This window comes from Euprymna scolopes, chromosome 6 (genome assembly GCF_053919585.1).
Source record: "Euprymna scolopes isolate OS-2025 chromosome 6, ASM5391958v1, whole genome shotgun sequence".
Classification (NCBI taxonomy): domain Eukaryota; kingdom Metazoa; phylum Mollusca; class Cephalopoda; order Sepiida; family Sepiolidae; genus Euprymna; species Euprymna scolopes.
Window position 1 is genome coordinate 142554586 of NC_136487.1, and position 19164 is coordinate 142573749.

General features: G+C 32.6%; 1 protein-coding gene across 5 annotated transcripts in view; it reads left to right on the forward strand.

Annotated features, from left to right (window-relative positions):
- LOC145278011 (monocarboxylate transporter 9-like) overlaps nt 1-19164 on the forward strand; it is a 199293-nt gene that overhangs the window by 112890 nt on the left and 67239 nt on the right. For all 5 annotated transcript variants that reach the window (XM_080130191.1, XM_080130193.1, XM_080130192.1 and 2 more), the window contains exon 2: nt 2745-2806. In XM_080130191.1, coding sequence (XP_079986317.1) covers nt 2747-2806 — 60 coding nt within the window. In that variant the 5' untranslated portion in view covers nt 2745-2746. The remainder of the gene's footprint in view (nt 1-2744; nt 2807-19164) is intronic.

Sequence of the window (19164 nt, forward strand, 5' to 3'; positions counted from 1 at the left end):
TATATAAGAATATACAAAAGTAACATCATTTAAAAATAATATCATTAAATAAAGGAAGGGGCATATAAAAATTTAAAGCATAAAAGCTTACATAACAAACAACAGAGTAATAAAACTGGAATAACTATAAAGACAATGGTAAAAATACAAATTTGAACCATACGTATTAGTGTTGGGACGATTAATCGGAATCAGAAAAAGGAAAAAATCGGAATATTTGAGGGTATCGGGATCGGTATGGAAATCGGAAAATTTTGCACCGATTTTCCGATGCCAAAACAATTCTTATTTCTTTTTTAATTGTATTTCTTTTAAAGCTAAATCTTCCATTACTAGTAATAATGAAACAGAATAAATATTTATTGATTTTAAACGACTAGTCAAGGTAAAATCGATAGACCGTTCCCACAAGTATATTTTTGCACTTAAGAAAATATTTGCACATTTAACATGTGTGATTTTACGGTAATCAGAGAAAAATACAACTATATAGTTAAATATTTAAAGATTTATAAAGAATCGGAATCGGTAATTGTATCGAAATCGGGAATTTAGTATAGAATCTGTAATTGTATCAGAACCGAGAAAAATAATGGAATCCTCCCATCACTAATAGGTACAGGTTAGAAATAAATGGTATGAAGATGCAATATAGTGTAGTTAGAAGTTTAATAGATTTACTAGTTTGTGAACATTTCAGTTAATTGTAGTAGTATTATAAAATATAGGTGTAAGTATTAGAGATACTAAATTAAAGGAGACTTTTCTAGTGATAGATGAAGTGGGTGGAGTAAGTAAACTTAGGAGGTGTGATTTATAATAACTACAATTTACTTATATCTCTTATTTTTATTTAAAAACGAAATTATTTATTTGCGGTGAAAGAATAACCGGAAATGTCTTCTCAATCATTAAATCATTCCTCTCTGATAGGTTTATAAGAGTAGTGGTTGATAGGCATTTAGAAGCTCACATTATTAATGCTAATGTCTCTCGGGATTCCAGCCGTAGCCCAGGTCTCTTCTTGATCTTCATCAATGATCATTCTGAGATCATTTGGAGACATTCATGCAGGCGACGCTACAATCTATGGCAACACTTCTAAGATAAAAAACGGCAAAAGTCTGTCTGATTCTCTCTCCTCTTATCTTGAGCACGTGGTGCAATGGGGGAAAAGGTGGCTGGTTAATTTTAATGCATCGAAAACCACGCTTCACTCTTTCCATCAACAACGCTCTGACCTACATATGGCCCCTATTGAAATGAATGGCTCTCACTTTGAGGACGCTCCATCTTTAGACAAGTTTCTTGGTGTGACCTTCACTCCTGATCTGAAATAGAGCACATGCATCAAACCCGTTGCCAAGGTCACTGGAAAATGGTTGGAGCATTCTATCACTCCGGTAGATATTTCACTGCTGATGCAATTCTCTACCTGTATAAGAACCAAGTACGCTCTAGGACGGAGTACTGTTGCCACATCTGGGCAGAAGCTGCTCGAAGTATCCTATCCTGCTTGACAGAGTTCTAGACTTCGTAGCCTAGTAGATGATGTCCTTTTCGCTTCTTTGCAACCTCTTTCCCACTGAAAAGAACTTGCGAGTCTGTCTCTGTTTTATCGCTATTTTCATGGCTAGTGTTTGTTTGAGCCCCAATATGTAGTTCGCCCATTGCAAACTTTCACGGAAAATACTCGTCTAACTGAAACCACTATCAATAATTTCTCTCATTCTTTATCTGTGTCTAAACCTAAGCGTAGATTCCATGAACAAAACTTCTTTCCTAGAACTGCATGACTGTGGAACTCTTTTCCGTTTCCTTGCTTTCCAGCTGATTGTCCAGATGGTTGTCTTCAAGTCCAACGTAAACAAGTTCTTGATGTGCTGTTCCCTTCAGTAATCTAATTTACCAAATTTCCATTACTAACAATTAATACGATATTTTCCCATTGATTACTGTGCGCTCATTAACCCTTATCGTCCAGTGGCCTCAGGACCTGTGTAAGTAGTGACTTTTTTGTAAAAAAAAAAAAAAAATCAACAAAACTTCAAAATCGTAGACGTCCATTAAAGCGTGCCCATGTTTAATCACTCTTTTCTGTGACGATGTTTCTCTTTCTTGTGACGAAACAATCAAAGCGAGACCAAGAAAAAATGGAGAAAGCCAAAATCTCAGCACATATAAAAAGAGTGATAGTTTTCTTTTGAAGTTTGTAATTAATGACTTTGAATATATGAAATTAATATTTTATTTCAACTAATCGATTTTTTCTTTTAATTATAAACCCATACTTTTACTAAAATACAATTTTTATTCGGTTTCGTAACAAAAAACACATTATTCTCCTTGGATTATGTTTTAGAAGAAAGTTACCAATTATTATTATTATTATTATTATTATTATTATTATTATTATTATTATTATTATTATTATTATTATTAAAAGGATAGGTCAATATGGAAACGTCAATTTTTATTATTATCATTATTATTATTATTAATTTTATTATTTTATTATTATTAATTTTATTATTATTATTTTTAATTTTATTATTATAATTATTATTATTAATTTTATTATTATTATTATTATTATTAATTTTATTATTTTATTATTATCATTATTATTATTATTATTATTATTATTATTATTATTATTATTATTATTATTAGCAACGAAAGTAAATTTTTCTTCTTTTATCAAAACGAGTTAATAACATTTAAAATATTCTATATATTTTCAGATATGCAGAAATCACAGGAAAAAGGTGTTCTCCTATTGGAGAAAGCATTAGAAATGGATAAGGTAAGACAATTGACAGGGGGAAGAGAAAGGTAGAGAAAAGAGTCGGACATTATATGTGAATTGGTTTCTGATGATCTACGAGGGGACAAATGTGAGTTTATACAGCTGCCTAAATTATTTGTGAGGCCGTTTCTTTGAAAGTGGAAAGACCTATTAGGATATGTATGCATCCCCATATAATTCAAAAATATTCACAGGTTTAATAAAACAATCTCAAATTCGTCTAATCGAATATAAAAGAGATATTATTATTATTATTATTATTATTATTATTATTATTATTATTATTATGATTATTATTATTATTATTATTATTATTATCGGCTAACAAGGAGTTTTCGTACAGACCATCAAGGATCTCTCCTTGAAGAAAACTGTGGTGTTCCCTGGAAGCTCAGTGACAACAAGTCTCTCCAAATTTACAGTACGCGCCACCTTTCGATGACATTCGCAAATAGATTTGCGTTATCGAAACAGCCGTTTACCATTGATTTCTTGCTGACAGCGGCCATTGGTCTCCACAGAAATTTGAGTGGCAATAAGTCTCCTCAAAGTCCCAGTTCTCTTCGTACTTGTCCAGCAGAGGTCTAGTCAGAGCTCTCTCCTCGGTCTTTCCATCCTCCTTGACCTTTCGCGAATATTTATTACTCTTTTTGAAGGAGGGGGCGGTGATGGGGAAATATAATGGGGAATAGAGAACATAAATATGCAGCTTCAATGTTCTCGGGTCCATGTAATGCTTATCATTTTATGTAATTAATTGGAATTCTTATTGAGACGGGTAATTTGTATTATTATCCATTTATTTAATTGTGAACTATTATCCTTTTCTTCTAGTTGTTGCTTCACGAGGTTTCGGCCAACGTTTCCTCTGGCCTTCATCAGAGTTAAGCACCCTCGTCGCGGTTAAGCACCTGACGAAGGGCAGATGAATAGTGGTGGACCGAAACGTCGTGAAGCAACAACTAGAAGAAAAGGATAATAGTCTGCAATGAATAAGATTTATAAATAAGATGAATAATACGTAATTATTATTATAAGGAATTTTCTTTATCGATTATTCGTAAAATCCAAACTAAAAATACACACTCACAGATATATATATATATATATATATATATATATATATATATATATATATATATATATATATATATAAGACTTATTATTTTCCATCAGCTGGAATCGATACCAAACCATACAACTCTCCACCCTGAGTCACGCCCCCGCCACACACACACACACACACACACATACACACACATATATATATATATATATATATATATATATATATATATATATATATATATATGTGCGTGTGTGTGTGTATGTGTGTGCAAAATTATGTAAATATATATATATTTACATAATTATGCTCACACACACATATATATTTACATAATTATGCACACACACATACACATACACACACACACACACACACACACACATATATATATATATATATATAATTATATATGTGAGAATAATGAGATGAGTTAAATCTTGTAGTTTTAAGTCTTTGTGTGTGTGTGTGTGTATGTATGTGCAAAATTATGTAAATATATATATATTTACATAATTATGCTCACACACACATATATATTTACATAATTATGCACACACACATACACATACACACACACACACACATATATATATATATATAATTATATATGTGAGAATAATGAGATGAGTTAAATCTTGTAGTTTTAAGTCTTACAATATTTTAATATAAGACAATCCTAACCAACTAAAAGTGCTCAATATACTTGATAGAGCAAATTAAAATTGACAGTTTTTATATTTTAATTTAATTCATAAAAATATAATTTTAAAATAAAAAATCATTATTTCGACCAAGAGGATTAATATTTTAAGAAAATGGATAGACGTCTTAAGTAATTCGCAATTGCATTTTCTGGTCGCCCACACTGAGGATTGAACCTTCAACCTTTAGAGAGAATATCACTTTTTTCAATTGATTTTTCCAAGTACTCTAACCACTAGGCCACGGGCCCTATCCAGCCATGTCTGACGGAACAAGAGCACGCTATCCCCATGAAGTAAATAAAGGGTTCCGCTCAAAATTCTGTCCAAATTCTCGAGTTCAACAGAAACATTCCCAAGTTCAACAAGATACACCTGAAGAAGGTCGGAGGTTACATCGACCGAAAAGCTGTGAAAATCACACTCAAGATGAGAACAGTAGTCCGCTGAATCCAAATAATACGAAATCGGATGTTGTTAGTATTATAGTAATGAATTCGAAACCAATTTAAACGATAAAGTATGTGAGGGGCTTGTAAAAGAATTCTTTAATAGTAAAATTCACCCTTTTTTTTTTTTACTTCAGTCAAACTTCTCAGAAAACAAGGGGCCCACGACCTGGGGCTAACACTTGAACTCTATATGAGATACATAGATATTCGAATGTTCCATTTAAGTTCTTTATTTCTCAAACAATGAGTTAGTAAAGAAATTGAGAACATAATTTTCATCTTCCCAATTAACCATTTTCATACGTTGTAGTATATCTTTCATGTTGGTCTCTTGGTCTTACTGGATTCCAGGACAAGAATTTATCTAATCTGGTGGAATATCCAGCTTCATGCTATTACTTGAGGTAACATCACTTGGAGAAGGTGCGCCATTCCTCGGAAAAGCTAATGTGGGTTAGCCATAGTGAGGAGATCTTATTTGGGCAGCAAATACTATGTGATTTTGAATATTTGGTCAGGGTTTACTTCTATGGAAAAAGTATCCTCATGCCAGGTTGTTCTGACAAACCCCTGTACAGAGAGACCTTAGACACTTGAGGACAGTGTCTAGTAGGTATTCAAGTTCTCTCATGTAAAGTTATTGATGTGAATATTTAAATAGAAGGAAGGGAATTTAGTCGCAGATAAGTATTTATATGGAAAGATTTAGACCTTATAATGTTATATAATTTTAGATGAAGACATCAAGCTATGTGGAATATTATTAAACATAATTATATGCAGAGTCATACTATACAACATAGACCTAAATGATTTCAAATTAGTTGTATTTAAATTTCTTCATATGTTTGCACCATGAAAAATTTCATTTTTTTTTAAAACTAATTTCATTTTAATTTTGTCTGAGGTGCAAAGATTACAGAATTATGATCCTGGGTTGTACGATTTTGATTTTTTCAGTATAGCCTATTTTATTGAAAAAGCTACATATTTGTTTTTTTAGTTTTCTGATAAAGGTTGTTAGAGAAGCACTATTATGGGCTCCCAAGGAGCTTTCACACAGGTTATCAAAGATCTCATTGAATACAGCCTGTGGTGTTCCTTGGAAGCTAAGTGACAACAAGTCTCCCCAGCTTTTCCAGTACTCTCCGCCGCTTTCGATGCCATTTACAAATAAATTTACATTATCGTAACAACTGCTTTCCATTGATTTCTCGTTGGCAGTGGCCATTGGTCTTTACTGAAATTTGAGTGCCAATAAGACTCCTCAAGGTCCCAGTTCTCTTCGCACTTATACAGTCGAGGTCTGGTCAGTGCTCACTCCTCGGTCTTATATAGTTTGTCTACAGAGTCCGCATTTGCGGTTTTCTTTGTGATTTGTCTATCTTTGCTTTGATGTGATTAGTTCTTATCAAGTTATTTCGTGCTGCGGTTATCAGGGATTCAGTTTCTCGGCTTATGTGTCCTTTTCGCATCCATGTCCAAGTGTTTTCGTTATTTTCATCTCTTGTCATCCTAATGAATCTTTCATGCAGTTGTTTCTCTTCACATTTGTCTTTTCTCGTCTTCTCCTTTATCTCTCTGTTTTCGGCTTTGTCGATTTTTTCAGTGTCTCTCGCTGCCATTATTATCCTTCGCGTTTTTTTCGTCATGTACTTTTCTAATTCTTGTTTTGTGTCATGTACACATCATTTTATATAAACTAGTCATCTTCCACCTTCTTGCCTTTTCACGTAGAGTTGGTCAACATCGTCATTTGGGTGTAGTGCATTGTGCATGGTCATGAGTTTCCTGGTCTTCTGATCGAACTGTCTCAGTTCTTCTTTGGTTCACTCTTTGAACGGTCCTGAGTATCTTACTAATGATACTGCCCATGTGTTTATATCTTTTATTAGATATATATTTATTATTACAATTTTGTTTTTGTTTCCTTGTACTCCTACGGTATTCTATTTCCGATTCTCTCTTTCATTTGATGGTGTCTGCTTCCAGTACTCCCAAGTATTTTTAGGCATCTCCTTCCCCAAAGGTACTCATCTCCGTTTGGTTGGAGAGTTCCAGCCTTCGGTCGTCTCCAGTTTTCCCTTTATTATTATTATTATTATTATTATTATTATTATTATTATTATTATTATTATTATTATTATTATTATTATTATCATTATTATTATTGTTATTATTATTATCATTATTATTATTATCATTATTATTATTATTATTATTATTATTGTTATTATTATTATGATTATTATTATTATTGTTATTATTATTGTTATTAATATTATTATTATTATCATTATTATTATTATCATTATTATTATTGTTATTATTATCATTATTATTATTATCATTATTATTATTATTATCATTATTATTATTATCATTATTATTATCATTATTATTATTAATGTGATTATTATTATGATCATTATTATTATTATTGTTATTATTATTATCATTATTATTATTATAATAATTATTATTGTTATTATTATTATCATTATTATTATCATTATTATTATTATTATTATTATTATTATTGTTATTATTATTATTGTTGTTATTATTATTATTATCATTTTTATTATTATTATTGCTATTATTATTGTTGTTATTATTATTGTTATTATTATTGTTATTATTGTTATTATTACTATTGTTATTATTATTATTGTTATTATTATTATCATTATTATAATTATTGTAATTATTATTATTGTGATTATTATTATTATCATTATTATTATTATTGTTATTATTATTGTTATTATTATTATTATAATCATTATTATTATTATTATCATTATTATTATTATTAATTTAATTATTTATTTATTATCCATTTAGTTTCGTCTAACAACTCTTGCTGACATTTGTAATTGATGACCTGTACATTTCAGTTGACCTATATTATTTTGCCCTATATATTTTTGCCCTATATATTTTTTCTCGTGCCTTTAACATTTCCTGTCTGGGTCATTTTGACTTTTGTTACCCTTTATTTTATATTTTATATTCAACTTTATCATGTTCCCCCCTCTCCCTTTTCCCTGATCTTTCTTATTTATATTTACGTCTCGGAAGTAGAGTGAAAAGCATATTTTATTTTTCTTTTATTAATATTATTGGAATCTTTTCTTTATTCCTTGTACACATTTTTGTGAATTATTCCATGGATTTCTGCCTTTGGATTATTATGGACCATCTTCTTCCAAATATGGGATTTCCTGGGATTTTACTTGTACAAATAGAAATTTTTTAACTTTCTTGAAGATTTACATTTGGATTTTACCATCACTGGATTTTTTATTTTCCACCAGACTATCCATTCATGTGTAATCACCTTTTTCTTCACTATATTCCATCTGCTTCACTTATTTTGTTTTCAAGTAAGATCTTTGACTTACTTGTTGTTTCATCAAATACTTTTGCATGTGTTGTGGTGGCAACCACTTATTTGCATGTGCGAATAACATAACACTATAAATGGCAAGCCTAGGTTGGCCTTGGTGTGTCTTACTCAAATGCCACCGGAAGTGACGCCGAAGAGCGTACATGTCCTCCCACCAAGACTCTCTGACTCGACACCGTCATTTGTACATATTGTAAATATACCTTTTCTTTAATACACTTATTATTGCGTTATCTTGTTGTTTGCGTCTTCATTGTATTTCCTTACTAATTATTGCTCAACCTTGCAACCACAACAGTTGGCGACGAGATATGAAGCGTCAAATATAACAGTTTGACGAAGAACTATTTTAAAAAAAAAAGTACAACGCAAAGGTTGTCCATTTTTTTAAGGAATGCAAAGTGTTGACGAGCAAACGGATTTTACGCTAAAGAGAAGTTTCAACTCAAGTGAAAAAAAAAACTCTAACGTGGCAAAAGCGACAATTTACGCAGTTTTCTGGGAATCCGACTTGCAAACGAATGTAAAAGTGAATTTTTGTTTTGTCGATACACGACAAATCTTACTAAAGGACCAACTTGCAAACGAAAAGCGAACTTTGTTCTGTCGCAAAAACGACAGGTCAGACCCGTATTACGAAAAGCAAGGAAGTAACCTACGAAAAAAGTTCACCAGTGGATTCTAATTACTGTTCTCCGTAAACAAAACAACAACTAAATGACTTTTTAATTAATGTTTTGGTTGACGTCGGTACTAAAAGGAAATACCGCGGCTAAAACTAAAATTCAAGGAAAGGATTTTTTTTTCTTGAAGTTGTCACTGAATAACGGATAATACAGTAAAACGTCACGGGAAAAAAAGGGAATCTCAATTTAAGAGGTATTTTAATTACTAAAATACTAGAGAAAAAAAAACTCAAAGAACTAAATGTACTGCATACATTTATTCAATTGTAACTCAATTAAAAAAAAAAACCCAAACTTTTATTTTGTGGAAAGAGTTACTTATTAGTAAGTGCCTAAAAACGGAAAGTCAATTCCATTTCGTGATTCCAGATAAACCTGTTTTATTTATTTTTTTTTTTTTTTGCAGCGTGACTCGCAAAAAGAATATATTATTGCAAGCAGCGATATTATTATTGAAAACAGGAGCTTACAGCAATTTGTTTTTTTTTTGTTGTTGTAACCCAAACCGGTGTATATTGTACATGGTACAATATTTTTTTTTAACTACACACTAAAAAAAAAACAAAAAAAAACATGGAAGACTTATCAAACATGTTCATGCAATTTTTACAAGCACAGGCTGAGCGGGATGAACGCAGACAAGCTACACAAAACGAGCTTTTGCAAACACAAATACAGGCACAGGCTGACCGCGAGGAAAAGAGAGAGGACAGATTATTGAAATGGCAGCAGGAACAAGAAGAAAAGCAGAAAATGGCACAATTAAAGCAGAAAAAACTGCAATTGGAACAGGAAGAAAGGCATAAGAAACTACAATTGGAATATGGAGAAAGACAAGATGAACGTTTTGCTAAAACACTGGAACTACTAAAGAGTAATCGAGAAAATGTCGATAGTGTTAATTTCTCCCATACAACTATTTTTAATAGCATGGACACATTTCATTATGTGCCTGAGGAAGAGAAGAATTTTGAAGCATGCTACACAAGATACGAGGATGTTTTTCAACTGAACTGTAAAAATTGGCCAAATAGTCAGAAAGTGAGCCTCATACTCAGAAAATTGGGTACATCAGAACACAGCAAATTCGTAGATTACATATTACCTAAAAAAAAACTGCGGAATTAGAGTTCATGGAAGCTGTAAAATTACTAAAAGAATTACTTAATCCAAATATATCTCTTTTTCATAAAAGATGGCTGTGCATGAATCTAAGAAAGATGGACAACCAAGATTATTTGACATACGCATCAGTTGTCAATAAAAACTGCGATAATTTTAAGCTTGCAGAACTAACGGTAGAAGATTTTAAATGTCTAATCTTCGCTCAAGGGTTAGTTTCCACGAAAAATGCAGAAATACGCAGACGAGTGTTGTCTAAGCTGGAATCTGAGCAAGATTTAACCCTCCAGAAACTAGCAGAGGACTGTGAAAGGGCCATTACACTAAAAAAGGATTTAAAAAAATATAGAAGAATCCGTAGAGGCATATGTAAGAAAAGTTAGAAAACCATACGTACCAACCAAGAACTTTACAAAGAAAAGCAATGGAACGGGATATTCCAAAGATAATAACCATAAATATAGTACAGAATATAACAAGCCTCTTCCTAGATATAACTGTAAGAGATGTGCAGAAAAGCATTGGGAATCAGATTGTCCTTATAAGAAGAAAAATGCTACATTTGTTAGAAGGTGGGACACAAAAGCGATTGCTGCAGATATAAAGATTACACCAGAAAGAGAGTACAGCAAACAAAATCAAATACAAAATTAGACAAAGATCGGCGAAAATACGTAAAAGTGGAAATATTTAAAACATCAATAAAGTTACAACTCGACTCCGGCTCCGATGTTTCTATAATAAACCTGAATACGTGGAAAAAGTTGGGAAAACCGGCCATGATGAAAACTAGTAAAGCAGCCCGGACGGTAACTGGTGGTGGTATAAAATTTGAAGGAGAAGTTGTCCTCCCGATAAAATTGAAAGGGATTTCGAAGAAATTAAAAATATTCGTACTAAAAAATAGTGAAAATCTGTTTGGAATAGATTTAATTGAGAAATTCGGACAATGGGATAAGCCAATCAATACATTCTATAAAAAATTAGAATGTTCTTCTCCAACAACAGTAAATATAAAAGACGATTTAAAAGAATTATTTCCTCAGGCATTCACGACTAACTTAGGTCGCTGCAATAAATTCAAGGCCTCGTTTGAACTTAAAGAAAACGCCAGCCCAATTTTTAGAAAAAAGCGAAATGTTCCGTTCGCTGGGTTGGAAAAGATGGATAAAGAATTAAATAGATTGGAACAGACGGGAATTCTATCAAAAATAGAACACAACGAGTGGGCAGCCCCCACCGTATACGTAAAGAAAAAGAATGACGAAGTTAGAGTGTGCGCAGACTTTTCGACCGGGGTCAACTCCCTATTAAAAGATCACCATTACCCCCTACCAAGCCCAGAGGAAATATTCACGAAGTTGAATGGGGGTAATATCTTCTCCAAGATAGACTTGAGCGACGCGTATTTGCAAAACCGGTCGAGGAGAATTGCTCAAAAATACTATGCATCAATATGCATAAGGGATTATACAAATACAACCGATTGCCTTTTGGCATCAAAGTAGCGCCTGCCATCTTTCAGCAAGCGATGGACACCATGCTAAGTGGTATTGAGTGCGCATGTGCATACCTGGACGACATTGTTGTCAGGAGTAAATCCCTAGAAGAACATAAGGAACATTTGAAACAAGTATTTACTCGAATACAAGAATTCGGCTTTAAAGTAAAAGAAAGTAAATGTGACCTTTGTATGAGCGAGATTAAGTATCTTGGACACATAATAAACAAACATGGACGACGTCCAGACCCAGACAGATCTGTGGCAATAAAAAATATGCCAGCACCCGATAATGTAACAACCTTGCAGAGTTTCTTAGGACTCGCAAATTATTACCAATCTTTTATTGAAGGAATGCATAACTTGCGAGCCCCCTTAAATAATCTGCTTAAAAAGGATACACCGTGGAACTAGATGCAAGAATGTCAAACCGCTTTTGACAAAATAAAGAGCGCACTAACATCCGAATTATTCTTAACGCACTTTGACACAAACTTAAAAATAGTCGTTTCTAGTGACGCTAGCTCCTACGGCTTAGGAGCATGCATTCAACATATTATGCCGGATGGGTCTAGAAAACCAACAGCGCACGTTTCGAGAACGCTGATACCAGCCGAAAGGGCATATTCACAAATCGAAAAAGAAGCGTTGAGCATAATCTTTGCCGTGACTAAATTTCACCGATATTTATATGGTAGACAATTCATACTTGAAACCGACCATAAACCGTTAGTCACGATCTATGGATCAAAAAAAGGATTGCCGGTATACACCGCAAATAGATTGCTGCGCTGGGGTACAATACTACTTAATTACGATTTCCAGCTACAACATCTAGCATCAAAAAAGATTTGCCATGCGGATGGACTGTCAAGACTGATACCACAGAAACACAATCTGGAAGAATCAGTCATTGCAGCAATTCGGACAAATGTTGAAGTAAAAAATATGGTAGCAAACATCATTAAGGAACTACCCGTAACTTTGTCGGACATTAAAAGGGAAGCCGAGAAAGACGAATATATAAAGGACATAAAAGAGAAAATTATAACGGACACAAAGGTGCAGGAAGTTTTCTCCATATGTGACGATGTGTTACTGTACAGCGAGAGAGCGGTAATACCCAAAACATTGCAGAATAGGATGTTAAGAGATTTCCACACAGGGCATCCGGGGATAAATCGAATGAAGTCGTTAATGAGAAGCTACGTGTACTGGCGTAACATGGAAACTGACATAGCGACAACAATTGATAAATGTAAAGGATGCCAGTTAGCGGCAAAATCTCCACCTATAGTACACAAACCTTGGCTGAAAACCGACCAACCATGGTCGAGAATCCACATGGACTTCGCTGGTGCAGTAGGTGAAAACTATTATTTAATTGTAGTGGATAGTTTCACAAAATAGCCGGAGGTAATGCGTTGCAGAAATCCAACAACGAACAACTCAATAGGGTTCCTACACGAGTTGTTTGCAAGATTCGGTGTACCAGACACACTGGTCACTGACAACGGAACGCAGTTCACATCCGCAGAGTTTAAGGAATTTTGCGACACGTTCCGAGTGAAGCACATCACGACTCCACCGTATCATCCAAGGTCGAACGGCCTCGCGGAAAGGTTCGTGGACACGCTAAAACGAGCGTTAAAGAAATCCATCGGAACACCAACAGAAAAAGCTTTGCAACAATTCTTGCAAGTATATAGGATTACACCACATCCTAGTACACCATCAAACATATCACCAGCTGATCTAACGTTTGCCAGAAAGGTAAAATCAGCGTTTGACAAACTATTGCCAAGGCAGGCAATTATCCGAAACACTACACACACGAGAAGAAAGAAATATAACTCGGGAGATCGAGTATATTTTAAGTGCTACAGAAATAACACATCTTACTGGGAATGTGGAGTAGTGGATAAACGCATTGGTGATTGTACATACATGATTAAAGGTCCACAGAATATACATAAAAGGCACCTAAATCAGATAAAAAAAAACGTCATATCCAAGATGATGATGATACGACAACAGTCGAAGAGGAGGACACCATAGATATCATATACGAATCTTTTAATTTGAACCGCCTCAAAATGCACCTGACCCCCGAAGATCAGGTAGGAAAAGAAAAGTGAATGAACCATTAATGGTAAACCCAAAAAGAAAAAGATATTGAAATCTGTGTGACTTCAAATCTTGGGAGGGGGGTGTTGTGGTGGCAACCACTTATTTGCATATGCGAATAACATAACACTATAAATGGCAAGCCTAGGTTGGCCTTGGTGTGTCTTACTCAAATGCCACCGGAAGTGACGCCGAAGAGCGTACATGTCCTCCCACCAAGACTCTCTGACTCGACACCGTCATTTGTACATATTGTAAATATACCTTTTCTTTAATACACTTATTATTGCGTTATCTTGTTGTTTGCGTCTTCATTGTATTTCCTTACTAATTATTGTTCAACCTTTCAACCACAACAGCATGCAAAATACGATCCCACATTTTGCTAATTCCTACCCTCTGATGAGAGGAAAAGTATTTGTTCGAAACTCCGCGGATTAAGGACTATCCATTTATCTAGTGTTTCCTTTTCAGATTAAAAATGTTTTTAACTCATTTCAAAGTGTTTTTAACATATTTTATAAACTATTTGCTCATATATATATATATATATATATATATAATTATTTTCAGAGCTAGTCAACGTTGTAGCTCATAAGAGCCATGAGAACGAACCAGAAATCTCACTCGAGTTTCGCCCTCATTTTGGGCTCATCAGACACATCCGAACTCCTCATTTGAAACCATATCAACTTGCAAGTTCTCTACCTACTGTGCAAACACGCTACACACAAAAAAGGTCTATCAACTGATGCAGATCAAGCAAACCGCGGCGAAATCTGACAGTTAATTGAAACTACCTAGTACCGAACAAGAGGCGTGGTCATCGCAACCAGGCATAACCCAAGCCGACGTCTCACAAGTAGGAATTTTATACTCGTAAGGACGATGCCATCCCGACACGCTAACCTAGTTAGCAATCAGCGATAGTATATATATATATATATATATATATATATATATATATATATGTATATATATATATATATATAATTTATGTATTCAAAGTTATTCAATTGTATTCTTGGTTTTCAAACAATAAAAATTTTATATTTGAAAATTAACTTTTTCAAATCATCAAATTTGAATACATAAATTTTTATTCATTTTCTCTATCTTGTATTTTCAGTAATTTTATTTTGGCCGGGATTGTCTTATATATAATATTACATTTGATAATATTTTGTACGACCGAAAATCGCTGGATTTGCATATCAGTAAATATATTTCATTTCATTATTCTAAAGAATATATATATATATATATATATATATATATTTATATTATAATAGAAAAATACGAGCATGAAAAGTAATATGGATAAGTAAAAGACTTATTGTTAAAATTAAGGAAAGGACAAGATATTCTAGTAAAAAATATAATAAATTCATAACTTAAAATATTGCAGCATTAAGAATTGATTATATAATGTTAAACTGGATTTTAAAATATTTTTTACGCTGCAATATTTTAAGTTATAAATTTATTATATTTTTACTAAAATATATTGTCCTTTGTTTTACGTATTGCAAATTATTGTATTATTGTCTGTTTATGCGAGTTTTTGGCATATATGATTTTTGCTTGATCTGGAAAATATTTGTGTGGCTTTTTCTTTGCTTTTAATATAAAATATGTGTGGTATTGCAATGTTTTCAAAATTTTTGCGAGGTATTTAAACTTATCCTTCATATAACTACATGCAAATTTGACTGCAAATTTTGAATGCACGTATAAAGAAACCGATAATCATGCTTGTTTTTATTTTATTATTATTATTATTATGTGAGTAAAAATGTGTATAATCATCTTTATGTGTAGTTTTGCGGTGGACTTTGAAAGATAGTTTATTGTTTGATTTTATAATAAGAATGTCTAGAAATGGTATTGAGTAATTGCTCTTTTTTAATAGGTAAACTTACCGAGGGTTCGAATTTGTTTTTAATATTCTCTATGTGCGTGTTTCAGCAAGAAAACGTATTCTATGTTAGGAAGTAACCTAAACGTGAAAAGGCCATATTCTAGGAATTTTAAGACAGACTAATATTTCACTAAGAGGGTTTCTCATAGAAAAATTGAAATTTTGTTTGTACAAGTTATTATTGAATTGAAAATAAGTCATATCTGTTATAAGTTTAATGATTTTTATAAAGATGTCAGGAGGAAAAAGGTAAGTTAATGTTGACTTTTTAGACGTACATTGTGTAAATTTAAACATATCTTAATGACAACATTAGTGTATAATGATGCTACATCTAAGCTGTATATAGTTTGTTTTGTACATTCATGTTTCTAATTGTTTTACGTGGAATGAGCTTTGGTAGAGTTAGGATATTGCATATGGCTTGTGTGATTTTGTACATGGCACTACCGATACCAGATATTATAGGTGGCATAGCATACAACTAAACATGGACACTACATATTGAATACCACACCAATATTTTTATATTATATAGCTTCCCAAATCCCACAAATCGCACACCCTTTTAACATGATATTTTAATTTCGTATTTATTATTATGATACTAGCCTGAGTGCCAGGCGTTGCCCGGATGCTTGGAGGTGTGTGTTGAGCAAAAAAAAGTTGCTCGAACCCTTGACGCGAAGACGTAAAAAAAAAAAAGTGAAAGAAAATCTGACATCTTACTGCTACTCCATGATGCAACCGGAAGTTTGAAACGTTAAAATTAGGCAAAATCAATCCAACCGATACGATGACTTGCGAAAATAGCTCGTAAAAAATCGACCCTTTCTTTGTAGAAAACTGCCCAGTTGAGGGTGAAGTAATTAATGTTTTGGTCAATTTTTCGATATTTGTAGTACGAAATGTCGGCTTCAAAATGATACCAATCTCGTGAAAATCTGCCCCCTCTGTCGAAAATTTTAGGGATATATACATGCATACATTTAAACAGACAGGTGAGATTTATATTATAGAAAGCGAATTCTCTATTGATAATTATATTGAACTTATATATAGTAGTGGTCGCTCGGCGTGACCTGGTTGTAAAATATGCTTAAATATTATATTTAATTAATGCAGATTTCTTATTAATTATTATAGAGTCAATACGCTATTCATTATTATATTGCACCTAATATAGAGTGGGGATTTCAAAAGTTAAAATAAATATGGATTTGGCGTCATAAGTTTGAATCTAAATCAAAACATGTAACTTTCCAGCTTTATCGTTTAACATCTGAGCCACAAACAGATGGATATAAAAAATCAAAAATAGACTGAATTTAAAGTATAACTGTGTACGTGGGTATGCATAGAGAAACATTTTAAGTCGACTTACGCCTACTAGTTCAATTTTTTTTTTCAATTTAGATGCGTTAACAGCTATTTATATCGGCTTAAAACAAATCGCCAATCTTTCACGAAATACACCCGTCTAGCTGAATCTACTGTCAAAAATTTTCCCCACTCTTTATCTGTGCCTAAATCAAAACGTAGATTCCATGAACAAAGCTTCTTTCTTAGAACTGCACGCCTGTTGAACTCTGTTCCGTCTGCCTGCTTCCCGCCTGACTACAACTTTGATGTCTTCAAGTCCAACGTAAATAAATTCCTAATGAACCGCCACCTCAAGTAAACACTTCAATAAATCTCTACACTAGCGTACTGTACTTACAATAACCCTTATCCCTGAGTGGCTTCCGGGCCTTGATAAGTGGTGACCACCGTGTAAAAAAAAGAATCACCTATATATCAAGTTTTAGGTCAGTAGATAAAAAATTGACACAGGTGTTTAGTAGAATATTACTCACACAGAGGGACAGACGGACAAGATCACTTATATACCGGCTGGTCAAAAGCCCTGTTAGACTTTTGTAGTTTGCGTTTAAGTTAATATTTTCATATCTAATTTCTGCTTCTGCATTACAGATTGAATTTCGTGCTTTAATAAAGTGATATTAGCATTTATTGTACAAAATGGAAGCAAAAAGAATTAAAATTGCTTCTCTATAGCGTGCGTCCGATAAAATAGCAGATATTGCTTTAATAAAGTGATATTAGCATTTATTGTACAAAATGGAAGCAAAAAGAATTAAAATTGCTTCTCTATAGCGTGCGTCCGATAAAATAGCAGATATTGCTTTAATAAAGTGATATTAGCATTTATTGTACAAAATGGAAGCAAAAAGAATTAAAATTGCTTCTCTATAGCGTGCGTCCGATAAAATAGCAGATATTGCTTTAATAAAGTGATATTAGCATTTATTGTACAAAATGGAAGCAAAAAGAATTAAAATTGCTTCTCTATAGCGTTCGTCCGATAAAATAGCAGATATTGCTTTAATAAAGTGATATTAGCATTTATTGTACAAAATGGAAGCAAAAAGAATTAAAATTGCTTCTCTATAGCGTGCGTCCGATAAAATAGCAGATATTGCTTTAATAAAGTGATATTAGCATTTATTGTACAAAATGGAAGCAAAAAGAATTAAAATTGCTTCTCTATAGCGTGCGTCCGATAAAATAGCAGATATTGCTTTAATAAAGTGATATTAGCATTTATTGTACAAAATGGAAGCAAAAAGAATTAAAATTGCTTCTCTATTGCGTGCGTCCGATAAAATAGCAGATATTGCTTTAATAAAGTGATATTAGCATTTATTGTGCAAAATGGAAGCAAAAAGAATTAAAATTGCTTCTCTATAGCGTGCGTCCGATAAAATAGCAGATATTGCTTTAATAAAGTGATATTAGCATTTATTGTACAAAATGGAAGCAAAAAGAATTAAAATTGCTTATCTATAGCGTGCGTCCGATAAAATAGCAGATATTGCTTTAATAAAGTGATATTAGCATTTATTGTGCAAAATGGAAGCAAAAAGAATTAAAATTGCTTCTCTATAGCGTGCGTCCGATAAAATAGCAGATATTGCTTTAATAAAGTGATATTAGCATTTATTGTACAAAATGGAAGCAAAAAGAATTAAAATTGCTTCTCTATAGCGTGCGTCCGATAAAATAGCAGATATTGCTTTAATAAAGTGATATTAGCATTTATTGTACAAAATGGAAGCAAAAAGAATTAAAATTGCTTCTCTATAGCGTTCGTCCGATAAAATAGCAGATATTGCTTTAATAAAGTGATATTAGCATTTATTGTACAAAATGGAAGCAAAAAGAATTAAAATTGCTTCTCTATAGCGTGCGTCCGATAAAATAGCAGATATTGCTTTAATAAAGTGATATTAGCATTTATTGTACAAAATGGAAGCAAAAAGAATTAAAATTGCTTCTCTATAGCGTGCGTCCGATAAAATAG